Here is a 20,838-nt window from a genome sequence, read left to right as displayed (position 1 = left end):
TACATTTATTTTCCATGCTTTTTTGATGATAATATAGAGAAAGATAGAAATAATGCCATATGTACTAAAATCTACCAGAAAAAAAAAAGTTAGGCGTGAATGATGCAGGGCTGTAATATATATAGTGAAGTCTAGTCATCACTGATTTAATAAATACCACAACCTTTTGCAGTTTTGAGAATGTTTTCATCCAATTACATTCACATATTAATACATTAAAAGTTATCCATTACCATTTTAAATAAAGGTCTACAATACATTATTTTAGTTATATTCATTTTATTGCTTAGAAATAATATTGCTATGGTGGTAAATTAACTGTGAAAGGGAGTTGAGTTTTCAAAGCTATAATATAATGGTACATTACCAGTAATTTTTAGTTTAATCACTCGCAATACTTCAGGTGTATGCCTTAGTTTGCGTGAGCTTAAACTGCAAAATTGTTCTTTAGCACTATAATCATAAACAATTCTCTATAAAATCAACCTAGAAAAATTTTATTAGGTTCACTTGAATTTTTAAGCAAAATTCAAATAGTTTATGATCATTCAATATTTCTGGAAAAATATAAAAGGATTAATAATTTGAACTATTAAATTCCAGTATTTGAGAAAAACCTAAGGTGTTTGAAATGCAGTTATTAAGGATGCGTTTTGCATAATTTTTATCATTAGGAAATATTTTTGCTCCAGACAATGTTTATATTATTAATTAGAATAAGCCTTTTGATTACTTTTTAGTTATGTTGTAGATGGATTTTTTTCTAAATATATGAAAAACAAATAAATGACTACTACGAAGAAATGGAAATGATATTTTTAAAATAATGTTTAAATAGCTGTTTTAAAGATTCAATGACACTTGAAACTGAGAAGTTCCAAAACTAGGAAGGCCACGATTTTCATTTACACTTCCATGTCTTCCCAAGATACTCTCATATTTAAAAAAAAAAAAAAAAAACATTTGTTTTTATAACATGATTAATTTTGGTCAGTATAAATTGAAACGTAAATCTGATTTTTAAAGAGCTCACTAATGTTCTAAATTTGAATTTATACTCCTACTAACTAAATTATCTTCTGATTTATAATTATAGGATTTAAAATTTGATATATTATTAAGTGACTTTTTATCTGTCCCTGAATTACAGTGATTTATGAATAGCTGTGCTAAATGTTCATTTGTTTATACATTGGTTAATTTATTTATTCAGCCAAATGCCTCTCAGGTACCAGGCATGGTTCTAGGCACTAAGACTTAAGTATTTAAAAAAGACAAGGTCTGTACTGACATGAAACTTAAATTCTAATTCTGGTTAGTGTGCTGAAATCTCACTTTAATGCTTTTCAACCTAAATAAGTCAATCTATAACAAATTCATTTTATGCTCATGAATCAGAAAGTCCACATTCTGAGATCATTTTATTTGTAAATGAACATTTACAGAGTATTACAAACAAATACAAACAAAATTTCTGTAAATTTAGAAGTTAGTAAATCATTTCAATTAACTGGAGTTTATCAGATTACAGAGCCTGGGGATATTAGAAGACACCAAAATAGCATTGATACAATCAACATCTGTATTTAAGTCAGCATCCTAATGTCACTTGCTATGGAAAAAAAATGTGTAACAACTTATAAATATTGGTTGAAAATGTTAGAGTGCTTAAAAAAATCTGTAGAATTTCTAGTGTTTACAGGGAACTGCAAGTCTACTCTGTAATATCTTTACAGTGTAATAAGAAATTGAAGTGTCTTGTTACTATGCTACACTGAAACATGTTTAATTTCTCTACTGTAAATGGCCTTTTCATTGTAAAGTACAGGTTTACTTCTTTAGAATACTAATTTTAATATGTCATATTAGCACTTTCAGGTTTTTGGTTACATTTTAAGTTTGGTGGAAAACATTTACATTGAAAAGTAGGATAATTTGATGGAGGAATTTGGTTCTTTATTTTGGGGTTTGAGGGCCTTCAGCCCACTGTGTACAATATAGAGGAACAAAACTGAGTCTCTGGAAGGTTGTGACTAGGCTGTGTGATGCCTGTGGCTTACTGGGCAAATTCATAAATGTGAAATCAAAAGAAGCATGGAGGGATGGTTTCCTTGTCTTTAAAAGAGGCAAAAAATACTTGCTTCTGCACCAAACTTTTATTGTAAGGATTGAATAAGATATTGACACCATGTTCCAAAAATTATACTCTAACTCTAGAGTTAAAAAACTCTAACTAATGTTATTCCAGTTTTTTGCTATTGTCTGCTCATCAAAATTATTATAATTTATGTACACGTATTTAAGGAAAGAAAAAAATGCTTCTCATCAAGATTTGAATTATACACTTAAACTACTTCTTTATTTTCAAAGTGCTATTTGCTTATTTTGGAGCTAGGAGAAAATGATAAGTTTCTCTTAATTACTGGTCACTCACATTACACAACAGACACTGTGAGTGGCTTCCTAATGACTCAAAGCATAATGAACCCTGTAGGAACAGAAAACCTTCTAGGCTTCAGAAGTAATATATCAGATATGACAGAGACTCTTTAATGAAAGTCATAAATTTTAACTGTCTAAACCAGAAACAAATGTTTGAGCACTTCCTCTGTGGATGAACCCATGTCCAGATCATTCATTGAGTTCTGTGGTCTGCAATGACAACTGTGAGAAATTAACAAGGAAGTGGAGCCCTTTCCTTTAATAATACCAAATGATTAAGAGGACCTAAAAAAAAATCAATTGACTAATCAATAGTGTGTAACTGCTTGAAGCATTTTCCCCAGCTAATCAGCCATTAAGTTGTTTAAACTAAATACCTCCATTTTCTCCAATTACTGAACTGACTTACAAGACACGGTCAAGGGTGTCAGAGTCTACTGGAGACAGATTCCAGAGCTTTTGTTATTGGAGGAGACAGAAAATAATTTTTAAGTGATCCTCTCTCACTACACAGTCCAAAGACTCTTAAAAGGGAAGATGTGATAGAAGATATTCTGCCAGTTTCCAGACATTGGTGAATTAATGTGTTACTCTCAAGTTCTAAACATGTATATTTGTTTGAGAATATGGGTAGGAAGTTATTTGAATTCAAGAGTAATAGAGGTCAAAATAACTAAAGAAAACATCTATACAATATATACAGGCGGGCCTTTAAATTTGTTTTTCAATTTCAGCCATGATGAGCAGCATGTACCAAACAAGACCCCAAATTCAAAACAACAAAAAGTATTCTAACAACATGTGAAGTGACATATTATTACCTACCTGTATATTGCCAGCAACTCTAGTATCAAAACCACTTGTAAACTTTTAAGTTAAATGACACTGTGGGGGAAGAACAACACTAAGAAATAACTTTAAACAAGGGGAAAAAACTTTTTATTGATATGTTTTACTTTGCTGGCAGACCAGAGCAAAGGTTTTGTGAACATTTAAAAGATGAAAAAGGTGAAGAATCCCAGAAGCGGTTTATCTTGAAGCGAGATAACTCTAGTATTGATAAAGAAGACAATCAGGTTGGTTCTCAAGTTTGAGAGTGGCTGACATTGTTGTTTTTGAAGGTGGGCTGACTGATGTTCTTGTCGTCCCTCTGTTGTCCCTGCCTTCCCTCCAATCCTCCCCTGCCTCTGATACCACTGTCCTATCTCCAACCTCCTTCTCCTCCTTGCCTCCTCCTTTGGCATTCAATGGGTAGCAAAAAAAAAAAAAAAAATATGTCCTGGTTGCTTTAGCAATGGCTCTGTGTTGGGCTGCATGGGTGGTGCTTGGCGCAGTTTCTGCTGCATGTCTGGGGGGGTCGGGATGCCACAGGCTCCGAGCTGTGGAGAAAAGCTATGTCAGTCGCATTTCCAGATGTCTGTGTAACTATGGCAGTCGTTCCACTCCCTACAGCTTTGTCCTTCAGTTGTGCACAAATTGAGCTGGATTATCAATACGGACCGATGATCAACCGGTGTAGCTGTAAAGAACAAACCTTGTTATGGTGAGGACAGGTGGATTTTGCAACTATCCTAAAATAAGTCTTCACAGAAAAGAACTGAGTTCATGTTTTAGTCTTTTATCCCCTCTCCTTCCCATGTTTTATGGTCCATGTAAATTGTCTGCTTGTTTTGCATGAAGTGTAGCAGAATTTTATCCTTGTGTATTTTGCTTGTGACAAAATATTATGTTGTTCTAGAGTAGCCTTATTTGTGGTACCTGGACAGGAGCAAAGAGACTTTACTAAAACCTCTTCTTTAGATGGGGGTGCTATGGGATCCAGGGTGATTAGAAGAAAGCTAAGTAAATGGCAAAAAAAATTCCACAAATTTTTAAATGATAATAACAATAGAAAGTCATATAAATGCCATTCCAATTATACTTTGTGTCTCTGACAATCAAAATAGACTTTTTTGAAAATGACTTTGCTTTAATTCTTAAAGGTAAGACAATATGCATCTCAAGTTATCATTTTAATCACTCTCGGTGAGTCATTCAGCCAGTATATGCATCTCTGACGCACTTTTTAAAAACTTGTTCATCATTTGTATCTCGTTTCCTCCCACTACCACCAAGCTACACCATGGCTCCTGTTGACTATGAAACATGTGCCTGTGTCATGTTTAGTGGGTGTCTGTTGAATGGATGGATGAATGTGGTTAGCGCAGAGCAGTTTGTGAGGAATGGAAAGAAGAGATGGAAGGAGACTGAAGATGCAGGAAGTAGTTCAGAAAATAGGATAAAGAACAGTCCTCATGCTGGGTTCTTTGAAGCATTACTTTAGAGTTCTTGGTATTGACTCTTGTCAACAAACAGGTTTTTAAAATTTAGCCTGTAAACCTGAGATCATTCATTCTATGCTAAATGCAATTCATGGGATCAGTCACTGAATGAATAACACAAATTAGAAGATGAAGAAATAGTGTCCACATCTTCCTTTCTGTTCATTATTTTCTTTGCTCACTTGCTTTTTCTCCAGTCCCCAAGCTTTCAAAATGATTTCTTCCCTCAGCCACCTTGAACTAGCCACTTCCTCTTTTTTCACCATCATTCTGCCTCCTTCTGAGGAGTCAGAACCACACAGGTAAGCAAGAGAGACAGAGTCCATCAGTGATAAGCAATCACGTATGTGAATTGGCTGAATACCTGAGGCATAGTGAGGTGCACTCATTTTGGAAACACCTGTGTCACTTGCATCCAGTGAGGAACCAACCAGCAGCAGCAAACACCTATCACCATTGCATGTCATGCACAGGTACATGCACCCAACACAGCCTCCTCAGGAAACAGAGAGAATGAGACTTTTCAGGCTCCATTTGTTTAAATGAACATTTATTATTCTTAGCTGACAGTTGCTTAACCGCAGATTTCTAACAACGCAACTTGGATAACCCTCCTGATTTCTTTTTTCTGTTCAGCAAAACAGAATGCATCCATTTAGAGATGACAGACGAAGTAAATCAATTGAAGAGAGAGAAGAGGAATATCAGAGAGTGAGGGAGAGAATATTTGCACACGATGTGAGTAGTTGTTTTAATTGCCTCTTTAGTGCGCTCCTTCCAATAGCAGTAAGGGTTCCTCATTCCCCAGACAGCGAGGTGGCAGGGAATAAAAAGGCTGGAGCCAGAGAACAAATCAAACTGAAGAAAACTAGAGGTGATTTTGGAAGAGGATCTGGTTCAGGGAAGTGATAGAAACCTAGCCAAGGGTTTGGGTGTGTTCTTAGGATATGACTTGTGGGGACATATAGAGAGGTATGATTTTGGTCAGTGATACAGACCTTAAGTACAGAGAGTGGTTGTCAGATTTGAAGAAATGCCTTCACCTCCACATTAGCCAGCAGATTACCTACCTAGTGTTGTTTTCTTTTTAATAACAACATTGTACAGGGTAAAGAATTACAAAGAAGAAAGACTCTGTTTATTTCACACACATATCCATATACAAAGAGTATTTTCTGGGTTCTTAGCAAATATGGACATTTCATTATACAAAGTTAGATTGTTTTTCTCCTCAATTTCAGATCAGATCTGTGAATAGTTTGTCAAGGGAATAATCATAAAACAAATCCCAACAACAAAAAAAAATGGTTGGAATTTTTTATCTTTACCCACTATGGTCAAGATAAAATGCAATTAATTAAACATTAAAAGATAAAAAAAATAGAGGCTGGATTTAAATGCAAGGAAAAGGGCAAGCAACTGCCATAGCGTTTTCGTTCCATGCAATCATTTAGCAGCCTCCTCAAATGATGTGGGTTCTTCCCCCTGCGTAAGTAGAAGCGTGAGCTCCTTTGTAAGACTCCGTGGCCAACAAGGCAAGCTTTGCTGAGTCTAGTGGAATATCTGATATCCTGCTGTGATCTGCTTCTGGAGACAACACAAAGCCAGCCCAGAGAAGTAGGCTTCAGTGCTTAGCTTGGAGGAAGACTGCTGTCCTGAAAAGTTTCAGGCCAAAGCCAGTTTCTCTGATCTTCCAGCTGGTCTGGTTCCATCAATATGAAAGTGCAGGGGAGATTCAACCTCCTCCACCACTGCACTTCTTTCACGTTTATATCCCGCCCCCTACAACCCTCGCCACCTTTCTTGAACACACTGAAATAGAATTTTGAAGATTGGATAATCCAGCTAAGAGCTCTGAAATTAAAAGAGTGTGAGAGAGAGGGAAATGGAAGTTACCATAGTTGGAGGTCTGGATGCAATTTTAGAAGACTCTGTGTATGTGTAGGCTACTTAAACTTTTATTATGGTCAGAATTTTAGATAATGCAAAATACAGCCTGACATATGGTGGGCCTTTAATTGTGTTTGGTGGATACAAGAACGAAGTGATGAGAGGATCTATTCCAGTCATAATAAGGATGCCTACAGTGGCCTGGGAAGTAGCATTTTCCTGTCTGAAGACCTTCATAGAGCTTCATAGAGATAATTTTTTTGAAAGTTAATTCATTTTTTGTTCTTATTCTCTCTCTCTCGCTCTCTCTCTCTCAAACACATACACACACACACACACACACACACACACAGACACACACACACACATTTTCTCTCACATTCTGGTCCTGGCAGGTCAAGTAATTTATGAATGAGTTATGTTGAAAAGAAAATACAAATCACACATAAAATGCACACGCAATATTATGCTGTTTTTAAAGTTGTGTCACATTGTTAGACACTTGACAGCTAGGTGACAGAAAGTCTGTCACTAATGCCTGTCTGTGACGAAGATGACACCTGTGCTGCTTATTTCATTTGCCAATTCTCATGTACAAAGAGAGGTCACTGGGAGACAGGGTCTGCATGATTTCCTCTATACATTGCATTTCCGTACAACCTTGTTAACGAGATTAACAGCTGGGGATCTGGGTTAAACATTTTAGGCAAGTGTTGCTATTTGAAGCATCTATGCCCACATGCTGTATCAACAGTTTTTAAAAAATAAAAGCACATTTAAATGTGAGAAATTTTAAATGTCAAGCTATTGCCATAGCTTTTTAAATCCATGAAATCATTTGGCAGCCTTCTTTAAAATGCTGTGGCTTCTTCTCTCTGTAGGAATAGAGGTGTGAGCCCCTTTGGTAGCCTCTCTAGTGGCCAGCTCTTCTGGCTTTACTTATTTGAGTGGAGGACCAGCCTGTTTCTAGCATGCCTTTTAACTTGATATCCTAGGGCAGTGTTTTAAATTGGCATCAGGTACCCATACTATACTCATAGAAGGGCTTGAAGGATTAAATGAAGTCCCAGACATCATTTGCAAATCATGTTCATGATCATATGTGCATTTTTTAAAGAAATGGTCCCTATTGTATATCACATTCTTACAAGTTTCCATAACTGTTAAACGGCTAAGACCCTTTCTCTTAGAGGGCAAGAAACACCCAGTGTCTTTCTCTCTATCTGTATAGCTCTGCTGGAGATATGCAATCATACCACTGGTATTTTCTATGTGTTAGCTATTTATTGCCTTATAACAAAAAATTTCAAAATTTGGCAGCTGAAAACAAACAAAAAACACTTATCATCTCACAATTTCTATGGGTCAGGAGTCTGGGAGTGGCTTAACTGGGTGATTCTGGCTCAAAGTCTTACATGAGGTTGCAGTTAAGCTGTCAACTGGGGCTGCAATCATCTGAAGGCTTGATCAAGTGGTTATCTGCTTTCAAACTCTCTTACGTGATTATTGGAAGGCCTCAATTCTTCACTGGCTATAGGCTGGAGATCTCAGTTCCTTACAATGTAGGCTGTTTGGTGTCTTCATGACATGGCAACTAACTTCCCCTGAAGAAAGTGATTTAAGAGAGAAAGAGAGAAAAAGCCCAAGACAGAAGCCACAGTCTTTTATAACCTAATCTTGGAAATGATATATCTTCCCAGCTATATTGTCTTGGACACTCAGATCAACCTTGGAACAATGTGGAATGTACCATACAAGATTGTGAATATCAAAAGGCAGGGATCATTGGGGGTGACCCTGTATAAAGAGGCTATTACTGTATCCTCTATTGACACAAACATAAAGGCAGCACACTTTAGGGGACCTTCATCTAGTACTTCCAGATCCCCAAGTGATCATTACTAGTGCCCAAATGGCTGAGGCACAAGATCATTCTTTCATAATATGATAATTATAGTATATTAAATCAATTAGAGAACAAATGCAAAGAATCCAGCATAAGGAAACTATGTTACAGAACTCTAATCTTTTTCATAGCTGGTCTTTAGTTTAGTTTCTTCATAATTTGAAAACTGAGCTAACAAAGCGGCTTTCCTTGGCAATTATTATTTAAGCAGTGGAGTGATTCAAATAGGTTCAAATATTGCTTAAGTGTATTTTTTTGCTACTTGAAGTAAAAGTAGAAAGTTCAGAAATACTTCCTGGTATTTACAATTTAGCAAAAGTCAAATTTATTTTAAAATCAGAAACATTCTTGAATATTTTCCAAATATATCTTGGTGTCTAAGGTGTCTGTGTGTGTGTGTGCGTGTGTGTGTGTGTGTGTATGACAGAGAGAGAGAGAGAGTGTGTGTGTGTGTATGTGTGTGTGTGTGCTTTTGTATACAGGCACATAAAATATGTGAGTTGCTTTGGGGATTTTCCAGAAAAAAATTCAAATCCAGTTTGAGAATTTTGACATTTTGAGATAAGACAAATTTCTTTATTATTTGAGAACTAAATAGTTGTAAGTCAAAACAACAATTTAGAATTTAGTACCTACATAATAAATGCATTTTTGTAGTCAATATATTTGAAATGTAATTCTTTTTCCTTTGGCAAAACTTTATATTTAGGCTTATTTTATGGTTAATTCTATGCAATGTAACTGACTTTGGGAAGGTTAAATTGATAAAGCAATATACTTGAGAAGGTATGTTTTGCCTGGAGGCTAATTTCTGAAGGATATTTGTGTATAAATAGAGATTCAGTGAAGAGTTCATCTGTGGTCCTCCTAACATGTGCTGGGACTCCTCTTCAGTGGGGATGGGTGATAAGGGCATGTGGTGCCACCAGAGTTGAGGGTGGGATGTGGGAGAGAACTCTATAACCCATTAAGCAAAATCATTTTTCTTCTTTTGAAAAGAAGCAAGCCTTTTATATCTGAGAATGCATGTAAGTGACAGCTTTGAATGTTGCACTTAATTACTGTGACAATTTTATCTTTCTCTGCTATTAAAATTTGCAAGTTATTAATACTACTTTTTTAAAAAAAAGTTTATTTTCATCAGCTACTGAATCACAGCCCATAACTGTATCTATCTTATTTATGAAAATGTAGTTGAAAGGATAATGAGATAATTTTTTAGGAACTTTCCAAAGAAATCAGAAAAATACTTGAGATGTTATTGGGCAAGGTATTTTTTATTTTTTTTTATTTTTTTGAGACAGAGTCTCTGTCACCTAGGTTGGAGTACAGTGGCATGATCTCTAGGGGCTCACTGCAACCTCTAGCTCCTGGGCCCAAGTGATTCTCCCAACTCACTCTACCAATAGCTGGAACCACAGGTGTGCACCACCATGCCCCGCTAATTTTTGTATTTTTTGTAAAGACAGGGTTTCGCCATGTTGCCCAGGCTGGTCTTGAACCCCTGAGCTCAGGTGATCTGCCTGCCTTGGCCTCCCAAAGTGCTGGAATTACAAGTGTGAGCCACCACTTTGGCATGGGCAAGGTATCTTTGACTTGCTTGTGTCTTACTTTTTAATAGAGTTTGGGGTTCTTAACTTTCCCCCAAATGCTATTAGATTGAGTCTGAAGAGGTCACTATGTCTTTAATTCCTTCAGAGAAATAGAGTCTCAATAATTCCAATATCCAGACAAAACATTATAAACACAATCAACCGCTTTCCAACTACGAGAGCTGAGAAGTAGCAAAGTATGAACTCATAGCATATATCTAAGCTAACGTCAGTTTCTTTTACATACCTTACTTGACTCCAGCCAATAGTAAAACCAAATTAAAGGAAATAAAAGAAGTTAGGACATTTAGTGTACTGTAAAGAGACCTTCATAGGCATATCAATGGCACATCATTTATGCTTGTTTCCCTTTCATATATAAATGTCAAGTTTTTTAAAAAAGCTATTTTCTGAAAAGCTTTAATTGTCTCTTTGTGCTTTTTCTTAAATGAGATTTTTGCACACTTGAAATTCAGGATGCATGTTAAGTGCAGCAAGGTCAAAGCATAAACGATTCTAGAGACACCGTCACTGAAATGCTTATAACACTGAGAGAAACACCATGTCTAAATCTAGCCCGTTGGCTTAGTGGAAGGAAATTATTTCTCTAGCAAAATGAACATAGAAACCAATATTCTGCTTGCCTCTCAGAAGTGGTTACATTAGCGGGACCTTTTAAGTCAATAATTGGTTATTAAAAGGTTATTATTACTTCTTTAGTTTTATTTTATCTTAAAATTGACCTGTTAAGTCTCTGTTTATTCCTTTAACAAGTCATTTATTCATCATTTGGAAAATCTATGTATATAGCAGGATGTGTATTTATTTATGTTTAGAAACTTAAGTACTTTGGAAATGGTTTTGTGTTACTTCCTAAATACAGCCACCCTATTATAGGACCACAGCACCATATCTTGTCTAGACTTCTCTTTTCTATTTGTTGAAATTTAATTTGATCCACCTTTCCTCAGCACATGATGGTAATGGAATTTTATCCTCCCTACATTGTGCATAAACACAAGACAGAAGAGAAACGAATGCTCGGTGAATAGAAGCTAAGAAGAAGGTCATTGATTTTCTATGTGAAAAACTGGCAAATATTAGATGGAGCTTGATTTTTTTTTTAATTAGCGTGTTTTCATCTTCACTTGTCTTCTAGCCTTCCCCTCTTACTTAAGATTAATAATTGATGGCATTTCTTCAATTTTGAGAGTCTTTCAGTCAATCTCTTTATTTCATGAGAGTTTGTCATCACCAGGTAATAATTTCAGGATTGTGGCTTTATGGCTCTCCCATTCTTACGTGGATCGCATGGAGTCTGCACGCTCTGCTTTGATTTGAACCCTTTCCCTTGGCTTCTGTTGGTTGGTGGCTGCACCTCTGCAGCTCCAGAAGAAACCACTAGCTCAGAATCCGACGGCCACACGTTTCTCCAGCAATTTCATTCACATTTCTCTTCTTCTGACCTCCATGCCGAACAGACTAAATCTAAAACCTGGAGACGTCCTGAAGGAAAAATATCCTATGCCGCATGAGAATTGTTTACTTTTCTAATCCTAACCTACGTTTTTCCTTTTTTATTTCTATCTTTTGTACCTATTTTTCTTAATTCTTTTCCCCTATGAGGGGAAAATTAGTTTTAAAATCAGGCAAGTATTTGGGATCACTCAGCATATCCAGAACTTCTGATCCAATGCCTTTTTTTTTTTTTTTTTTTTCAGTCAGTTTGCTCCCAGGAAAGCCTTTTTGTGGAAAACAGGTAAAATAAAATTTACTTTTCCATGTCTTTAGAGGAACAACGTCTGTCATGTGTGTCTTGTATATTCATAAATATATATCCCATATATAAGTGTGTGCTTGAATATATGTATTAGCAGATACATATATCTATGCGTACACACATATATATTAACACATATATGTTATTTAAAGCATCTAAAAATGATCTAATTTGGAAAAAAAAATTTCTTTCAGTTAATTCCAAACAGAATTGTAAAAGTTTTTCTTATTTAAAGTCTCAATTTCTGGTCCTTGCAAAGGTATACTTCCTATTACCTTCACCAGGCATTAAGAATAATAAATATTGAGACACCACAGGAACTTGCAGTTTCATTGGCTTGTTTAGTAGTCCGCTAGAGGCATGCATATATTTGGTATTATTGGCCACTTCCTGTGCCCCATAACAATATATAGCTATACAAGTAACAATTGGAATAATATTTTCAGTTTTTTTTATTCTAAACAATCTATTCATCTTCATAAAAGACTTGACCTTGAAAATCTTATCTAAACTGGCCTAGATTTAGCAGTGTACCTGGCATAGGAGTTAGTAGGGGGAGGTAGTTGTCGTGAAATAAATGGGTTATAAAATTTAAAGAAAATCTTGGAGATAAGAGCAAAAAATTTTCAAACTTAATATATACCCTTCAAAAATCATTCTAAATTGGCATATATATTAAAATGCCCCATTGATTTAATTGCAGATACTCAGGGCAAATTAAGGAATCCAAATTAACTGCACTAATCACATTTAAGAGGCATCAAAATGGGCAACTTGATTTGAAAATGTGGTATCTATAAATAAAGTGGTGGTTAATTTTATTTCAGGGGTTTGCTTAATGGGTATTCCTATACCATTGATTAAAATAGAGACTGTTGATTAAATGCCAGTACTCAGAGAAATTTAAACTGGACATTAAAGGTGATTGGCTTAAAAAATTCCATCATTCGTATTTGCAGTTGGAAATCTTCAAGTAATGTGACTAAACCCCTTAATAGAATAACCTCTTCAGAAGAAGTGATAAAATTGAGAAACACATAAAAGGGATTCACAGAAAACTTCAAAGTCCATATATATTTAGACAAATATTCCCTATTTACAGTAAAATCAATAATCCATAAGCATTGACATCTTGCAGGTGATTCTAAAGGATTCCAAAAATACTCTATCTTTGCCAGAAAGATTAACTGAGCATTTACAATTCAGATTCATGGGAAACCTTATTCTCTAGTCTTCTAGCCAATGATTTTCCCTATCTTCCTCCCCAATCTTATCCATTTACACTTGAGTGTCCCTTATATTATGTTGGATTATATCCAACATTACAATAATTGGCCACATATATATGTATTGCATATGTTAACAGGTCTTGATGGTCCTGGAAACCAAAAATCTAATTAAGTGACTTACCACCAAAAATAAATACATTTCTTGGATACCTGCCTCTGGAATGCCAATATTTCATTATGCCAAAATATAAAGAATAGTTTTAATATATTACTCTAAAAAGTCACTACTAACATACTTAACTAAATCTCTATTATACCTATATCAATCTCTTTTCTCCTCTTCTATTCCCTCTACTTCCTCTTTCCTTCTTTTCCCCTTACCTAGCATCAGTGTCTTAATCCTAGGGTAGAGATCTTAATCCTATCCTACAGCCATTAATTTATTATGGCAAAATTCAACATCGTATAAATAAAACTTTGTATGGGATTGATTTGTGCTGTAGTAGAGTACGCATCCATGTAACACAAGGCATTTAGTACCCTTAGGTTTTATATTATAAAAATCATGTTTTTCATTTCCAGTAGGCTCTTGGAAGACAGTAACATATGCAATGAGACCTATAAGAAAAGACAGCTCTTTCGGTTGGTATGGTTTACTTTCTTAAACTGTGTTTTTTTCAGATTATGTGGTAGAATCAATGTTAAATATTAGTGTACTCATGTAAAATATATCTTTCTGTTCATTTAAAAAAGTCTGGTTATCTCTTTGTAAATCTTGTTACATAGCTAGTATGGAAGTCATATTGGGTAGTATGAGATATGAGACTGGAAATCTATCACTTCATCTACAATTCGTTAGGGTTATTATAGTTTTCTGCTTTTCAGGGGCTAACTTTGGTAGCACACTGTTTTAATTTTCCCAAATTAACTTTAGTAAATTACACTGAGTTAAATTTTCCCTGACAGATTGCAATTGTACATACATTCTCAACACTGGAAAATAAATCAATGATAGCCCTACTTGGGTAACTAATTTTTAATTTTATCTGTTATAATATTTCAAACAGTGTGTTTTCAAGGGTGAATTTTATTTCTAAAGAAAGATACGAGGTTCCTTCCAATTAAAATGACCTACTTAAATTAAAATCTGTGTAGGATAAGGGGAAAGGATGATAATTTTTTTAAAGTTCTATACTAGACTAGAAGCTCTATGAAAACAGATGGACCATACCCATTTTCTCACTGCTCTATTCAATGTATATCTGACATCCATTGTAGAGAAAAGTGTACACAGTACTATAAGTATACTCAGTATCCAATACATATATTTAATGTGTTAGTGTGTTTATGAATGTTAGGATTTACCTCCGTTGTAGGAATTACTACAAGAACAACAACAAAAACTCTTATCCACTTAAAGGAAAGAAAATACTAAGAAAATCAGATGAATTGAATGTTGAGAGAGTACATTTTTGCAATAAGTCTGGACTTTAGAGCTCATTATAAGTAAAGTTAATTTGTTACCTTACACTTTGATTGAAACGAAAAACAGAAGCTTCTTTTTGGACTTCTTTCACTTTTCTAGATTGAACTATGAAGTTTATTATGTAGTCTTCCTTATGTATCACTAGACAATTAATTTTCTTTTCCACACTTGAAGATTTAAGAAAATAACTTTGCACTTCTTTTGAAAACTCAGAGAAAAGCTAAAATTTACCATTAGTCCTGTGCTTGCACACTATGACCTAGTTTGTTTAGGCCAATATAGATAAAACATGGGTTCTTGTCCCCTAAAGGCCAATTAGTTTTACATAATCCCAAATCTGTCCCCAAGCCAGAGCTACCATATACTCAGGTTAGCCATCTCAAATATGGATTTCATCACCCACCCAAGTCACCAAGCACAGAAACTCAGAAGGGTAACTTAGCACAAAGCCATTCACACAATTGTAAAAGCAATTTGAGATGTAGATCATCCCTAACCCGTGCAAAAAAAGATGCATTTTGACATAAAGGAAAATAAATATTTTCAGTTATGTTAATCAGCACAGAAGCAGAGCTTAAAATATATGCTTTATAACTACCTTGGGATGAAATTCTAGTTACTTACAAGAGGGCCAGCTCCAATGACCAGATATCCCATTACTATTGTCTTCCTGGATTCCAGTAGGGGAGGACCAAGACTGGGCTTAGGAGAGAAGGGAAGACACCTGTGCATGTGGTTTTCTACAATGCCTATGATCCCACACCCAAACAGATTTGGAATTCAATACTGGACCTCACTTCACCACTGTTAAGATGATAGTGCCATATAAAATAGAGAAGTACAAAATATATTTTAATGTATAAATACCTAGGAATCATAAATTAGAGTTACACATTATTTTTGAATCTCATTAATGCTAACTCCCTGAAGCGGCAACTTAAATTTTCGTTTTTAAATGTGCAGATTATGGCTTAGGATAGTGATCTGAGCTAGTGAGGTAGAGGTAGAGAAGTTAAAGAAATCTTAGGTTGCCTTACTGAGCAGGCGATGTGACATAAGTCTAAAGGAACTTCATACAGCTCTAAAAATAGCTCTACCAGGGAGAAGGGTGTAGACTACGACACACTAAATTGCACCCAGAAATAGTGGTGGCCACCTTCTTTACCCAAAAGGCCCAGTCACACTGGCGTTTACAGAAAGTCTGGATTCCTGCCATGGAGGTGCAGAGTTCACGGCTAAAGAGATTATTGAAGCAGAATTAGTAATGGGAACAAGGGATCACCCCCATATGGAGAGCATCTATCTCATGCATCCTGTACTCTGAGGCTAAGCACCACTCCCAAATCGTCAAGCCAATGTTTTTCTATAATAAATATTTCAAATTAGCTGCAAATGAGATTATTGTCACATTTCTGGTGCATTCACAGTTGCTAAATAATGATTTTGCTAGACTTTGTAAAACATAGTTTAACATAATCATGATTATATGGGAGAAGAATGAAGTTGAATTTGGAGATTTAAAGAGAAAACAATCAGAAATGGAATACCAAGCCCTTGAAAAGGCTATTTATTTCTCTGCTCTATCTCCCATGGCTTTCTTGAATTTCAAAGGAGTTTAAGAGGTAAAGCCACCTGGTCATTGGTGAAGGTCTAGTATTCATACCTACAACTTGGTTTTCATCAAGTGGTTCTTATTTCTCAAACCAGCCATCCCTGTGGTACTGAGAACAGAGAGAATGTTTTTAAAATATTAATAGAGGATGGAGGGCATGGAGTATTTTCATCTAATCTTTCACTCGAAAGTGCTTTTTGTTTTGTGAATATTCTGTACCCCTTCCTCCCTTTGCTTTACAAAGTTCCTGTCACAAATCAGTTATTTCATTTTTATTTCTTGGATCCATTTATCTTCTTATGTTTGGCTGAAATAAAAGAGAAATTTTAGTGAGTAAAGTTAAAGCAACACTTAAAATTTTCTTTGTACTGTCTGTACAATTTTGTCGGTGAGTATTTCAATCACATAGTGCACTTCAAACATCTCAACGGTACATTATTGTCTTTAAAATATTTTTCAATGAAGCTACCAATCACATCTGTGAGATTTGAGCCAAGGCTTAAATATGTCTCATTGCTAATATGAATTAGGTGTTATATTTACTGATCAAGATTTATATCCCCTTTACTTATTTATAATCCATTAAAATCTTAAGGTATTTTACTGATGCATTATTTTTATGTTCAGAAAAAGCTTTGAATTTATTAACAAAGTTATGCTTTAGACAGATTGGAAACCAATGAAAATGCAAATTTCATCAAATTTCTCTATAAAACATGCAATTTTGCATATTTCTTAGAGATACTCTAGAGTCTTCAAACTTCACTTCTGGCTATTGGATCTCTTCCAATACATTTACTCTTTTTTCTATTTGAAGTTTGAACAAATGTGTTCTTTCACCTGAGGAGCTTTTTTTGTTATTTCCATTGTTCCCCTTGGAAAGTTTTGTTGTCAGTGTATAGTGTTTACACTGTTGTTATTTTCAAAAGTTTTCTACATGAAAAGAATTAAAGGGTTCTTTCCTCTGACCATGAAGGTTAAACTCAGTGGGCAAAATTCTTACCATAGGTTAATAGAGTAATTTCTGTGATTTCAATGCTATCTGTCAAAGCCTTGGTGATTTCAGATGTGTATCTCATAAAGCTGGAACATGAATTAACAGCTTCTCTTATTTTGTTCTAAAGAGAGAGAAAAAGTCTTCTTTGGTGGGAGTTACTTTTAGAATCATTTAAGATCACAATTACTTCTGAACATTAATTAATTATTGATTTGAGTCAGAAGAACTTATCCCCCTGTTCTCTTTGCAAGAGAAATTAACAATTACATTTTGTGACATGTCTTTCTAGTTGTTTCTCCTTCACCGACAGAGGGATCATGTGACATTTCTAGGTTTGGTTTTTCTGTTTGTAACCTATGTGTTGTGTGTGATATGTTATCTGTCTATACATCATCAAAGTATTTGTAACACTGGGAGGCAACTGGTTTAAAGAAAAGGGTTGGCAGGAAGGGTCTTGTGTGGATGACCTTCCAAGAAAAGCCTTGCTCTGTGCCTACCCATACCATGCATGTAAGGTAATCCTGTCCCTGTGCATCTTTCTGGTGGTCGTACTCCAGGGGCAACAGAGATGGCTCAGGGAGAACATCTGGGAGTCGACAGAGCAGCTCAGAAAATGAACTCAAGTGGTCTGACCACCAAAGGGCCTGGAGCAGCACAGACTCCGACAGTTCCAACCGCAATCTAAAGCCCGCCATGACCAAGACGGCGAGTTTTGGGGGCATCACGGTGCTGACCAGGGGCGACAGCACTTCCAGTACTAGGAGTACCGGGAAGCTGTCCAAAGCAGGTAGTTAGTACTGAATGTGTTTATGTCCTGTAGTATTTTTTGGATTCTACCCAAGCCATATGGTCATCATTCCCTCTGACTTACAGTTGACTGATAATGATGATATTAATCACAGGGATAGCTGGAAATCAGAAGGTACAATTTAAATAGGTTACTGCCTCTTCCCAGTTATGTGCCTAGATCAAGTTACTAACCACTCCAAGTTTCAGTTTTCTTATCTACAAAATGTAGGTTATATAATGTTATTCAAACCCACCTCAGTAGACTTAGTGTTTACATATTTAATTTAAGTCTTAAGTTTACTTATTTAAGTTTACTCAGTAAACTGAAGTTTAAATTGCATTATTTATATAAAAATGATTACCATGGCACCTGCATTACAGTAACTACCTAGCAAAAGTTTGCTATTGCTTTTGAAGTTAGTAATATGAATTATTCCTTAAAAATACACCGTAGGATAATTATAATATTAATAGCTTTCGTTCTTGCATTGGAATGCTGTTAGTACGATCCCGGGCCTGGTTTTTAACCATTCTGTGCCTCTGTTTTCTTCATCTGATAAATAGAAATAATAATAGTACCTATATTGTAGAAATATTATGAAGACTAAAAGAGTCAGTATACACAAAGCAACTTGAATAATGTCTGTCAAGTTATAAGCCCCCAATAAACTCTAGTCCTTATTCGTTTTTAATATTGCCATTTAATGTTTGCACCCCTGCTTTGCAGATAAGACAGGAGTGTCAGAGAGCTTTAGAGTTTCCAAGTTACCAGGTGCTTGTATGTTTTTTTCCAAGTGAAGCAAATAACGATATTCTGAGGTAGGTAGTTCAAGTTTGCATGAACGGTCTTTGGAAGGTGAGTGATAATGAGAGATCTAGGAGAGCCATTAACTTGAAACAACTTTAAACTGATGGAAGCATGCACCACGATGCTCACATGAGTCTGCAAAATGCCCTCATGGTCGGCCATCTCTAGCTCTTCTGTCTCCCAAAGATTATTCACTATTGTTTTTGAATTATTTTCAAATGTTCACAATTAAAATACCTCCTAAAATCTCAGGAAGATGACAAATGACCATTCACTAGCACTCCACGAACTGAAGTTTGTGATTTTAGTATGTAATTGTTTTTGCTTTGTTTTGGTTCTGCCCTAGAAAATCAAATTCCCTGACACTCTCTTGGGTTGGGTGGGGAAGTGGTTGGGAGTTGTGATTCTGTTGTATGCTCTGGGTGTCAGATTGTATGGGTGGAGCATTCAGGATCCTGAAGTGACAGGTGAGTGGGAGGCCAAGGCAGGAGTGGGATGAAGAATGGAGAACCCCAGTTAAAGTTTAGACACGGGCTGCCCTGGACTGTGGATATTTTCCCAATCAACCTTTACACTCATGTTAGGGCTGAGGGGTTCCCCACCTCCATGCAAAATCTGGGTTCATTTGCTAATGGTTTAACATAATTAGGTTGTTGACAAATTCCTCCTAAAAATTATCTCATGTTTTCCTATATAAGGAGAAAATTAATAGCATTTAGTTATTACAGTCACTACATAATACACACACCCTGGTTCTTGGAAAGATTCAGATGGGTTCACACTGCCTTTCTGCAACTTTTATTCACTAATTGGTGAGTTCTTGATTTCTTACTCTAATTAATTGCTCTCATATTCCACTATTGTAGCAACTGAAGTAAAGAAAATCCACTGTAGTACACTTGAGCTCTTGTAAACTAAGATAGATTTAATAGTTTTAAATCTCCTTAAAATGTGAAAACCAAGTACTTTAAATGGTGCACTTAAAAATTCCAGCACACCAAAAGAGCTCTTAAGATTTTTAAATTAATAGTCATTCTCCATGCACCAACCCCCCAATCACTTCCAAAGCAAAGCTCTTTGGAAACATTTAAAACACTTCAAAAATGTTAAAATGCCATGTTCTTTGAAGAATGATTAGAGATTGTAAGTGCTTCAGATTTTTTTTCTTTTAATCTAAGTGTCTCCATTTGAAAGTTTGTCAAAATGCAGGCATGGAAAGGGAATAAAAACTTACAGAAGATCAAGGTAGGATGTCAAAACAAACTTACAATTTCCCAAGATGGATTTATGAAGCAAAGCTGTCAGTTTTGCTGTCATGGAGCTTCAGAACAGCACAAGTTTTCAGTTTTTTACCTAATTGTTCACAGTGGAATTGCAAACTTTTTTATGACCTTTTAGAAACCAAGTCTGGAGTTGTGATATTTAAGTTACTCTTCTCCTCCCCTAATTACATAGATTCTAGCTTTAAATAGATAATAATGAGACGTTTTCCATGTTGGAAACACGTTTTCCTACATTTTGGAAGGAAGCATATTACTGAAGTATGAATGTACAAGCACATTCTCTTGAGGCCTGGGCTGCCTACCAGATGCCCAGCACACATTTCTGGAGGCAGATGATGCGATTGTATCCTCCTTACCGAAAGCACTTGAATGACACCTGCGTGGCAACCTCAGCTGTTTCTTGTTAATAGCAATGTGGTTGAGAAACAAAGAGTATGACATCTGTTTCTTACCACATTGGCCTAGCTATACTGTCACTATTGTTACCCCATCTTGATCTTCAAAGCAGGGTTTCTCAACTTTAGCTCCATCAGAATCACCCAAAGGATTGGTTAAATCCCAGATTGCAACACTCACCCCCAGAGTTTCTGACCCCTAGGTCTGGGATGGGGCCTGAGAATTTGCATTTCCCACAAGTTCCCAGTTGATGCCAATGCTGCTTGCCTGGGAACCACACTTCAAAAACAACTGCTCTGGAGAAAGT

At 35.7% G+C, this 20,838-nt stretch overlaps 1 protein-coding gene across 42 annotated transcripts in view; it reads left to right on the top strand.

The window, feature by feature from the left end:
- The window catches only part of ARPP21 (cAMP regulated phosphoprotein 21), a 160,473-nt gene that overhangs the window by 65,361 nt on the left and 74,274 nt on the right, over positions 1 to 20,838 (top strand). For 8 of the 42 annotated variants that reach the window (XM_058443051.1, XM_032162112.2, XM_032162113.2 and 5 more), the window contains 5 exons: positions 3,410 to 3,518; positions 5,400 to 5,501; positions 11,873 to 11,910; positions 13,743 to 13,802; positions 17,813 to 18,045. In XM_058443051.1, the coding sequence (XP_058299034.1) occupies positions 3,410 to 3,518; positions 5,400 to 5,501; positions 11,873 to 11,910; positions 13,743 to 13,802; positions 17,813 to 18,045 (542 nt within the window). The other 34 variants (XM_058443050.1, XM_058443047.1, XM_058443048.1 and 31 more) reach the window with 18 other exon arrangements.

This window comes from Hylobates moloch, unplaced genomic scaffold (assembly GCF_009828535.3).
Source record: "Hylobates moloch isolate HMO894 unplaced genomic scaffold, HMol_V3 SCAFFOLD_8, whole genome shotgun sequence".
Lineage (NCBI taxonomy): Eukaryota > Metazoa > Chordata > Mammalia > Primates > Hylobatidae > Hylobates > Hylobates moloch.
The sequence above is the reverse complement of the archived record's forward strand: the minus strand, read 5'-3'. Positions and strand labels throughout refer to the sequence as shown.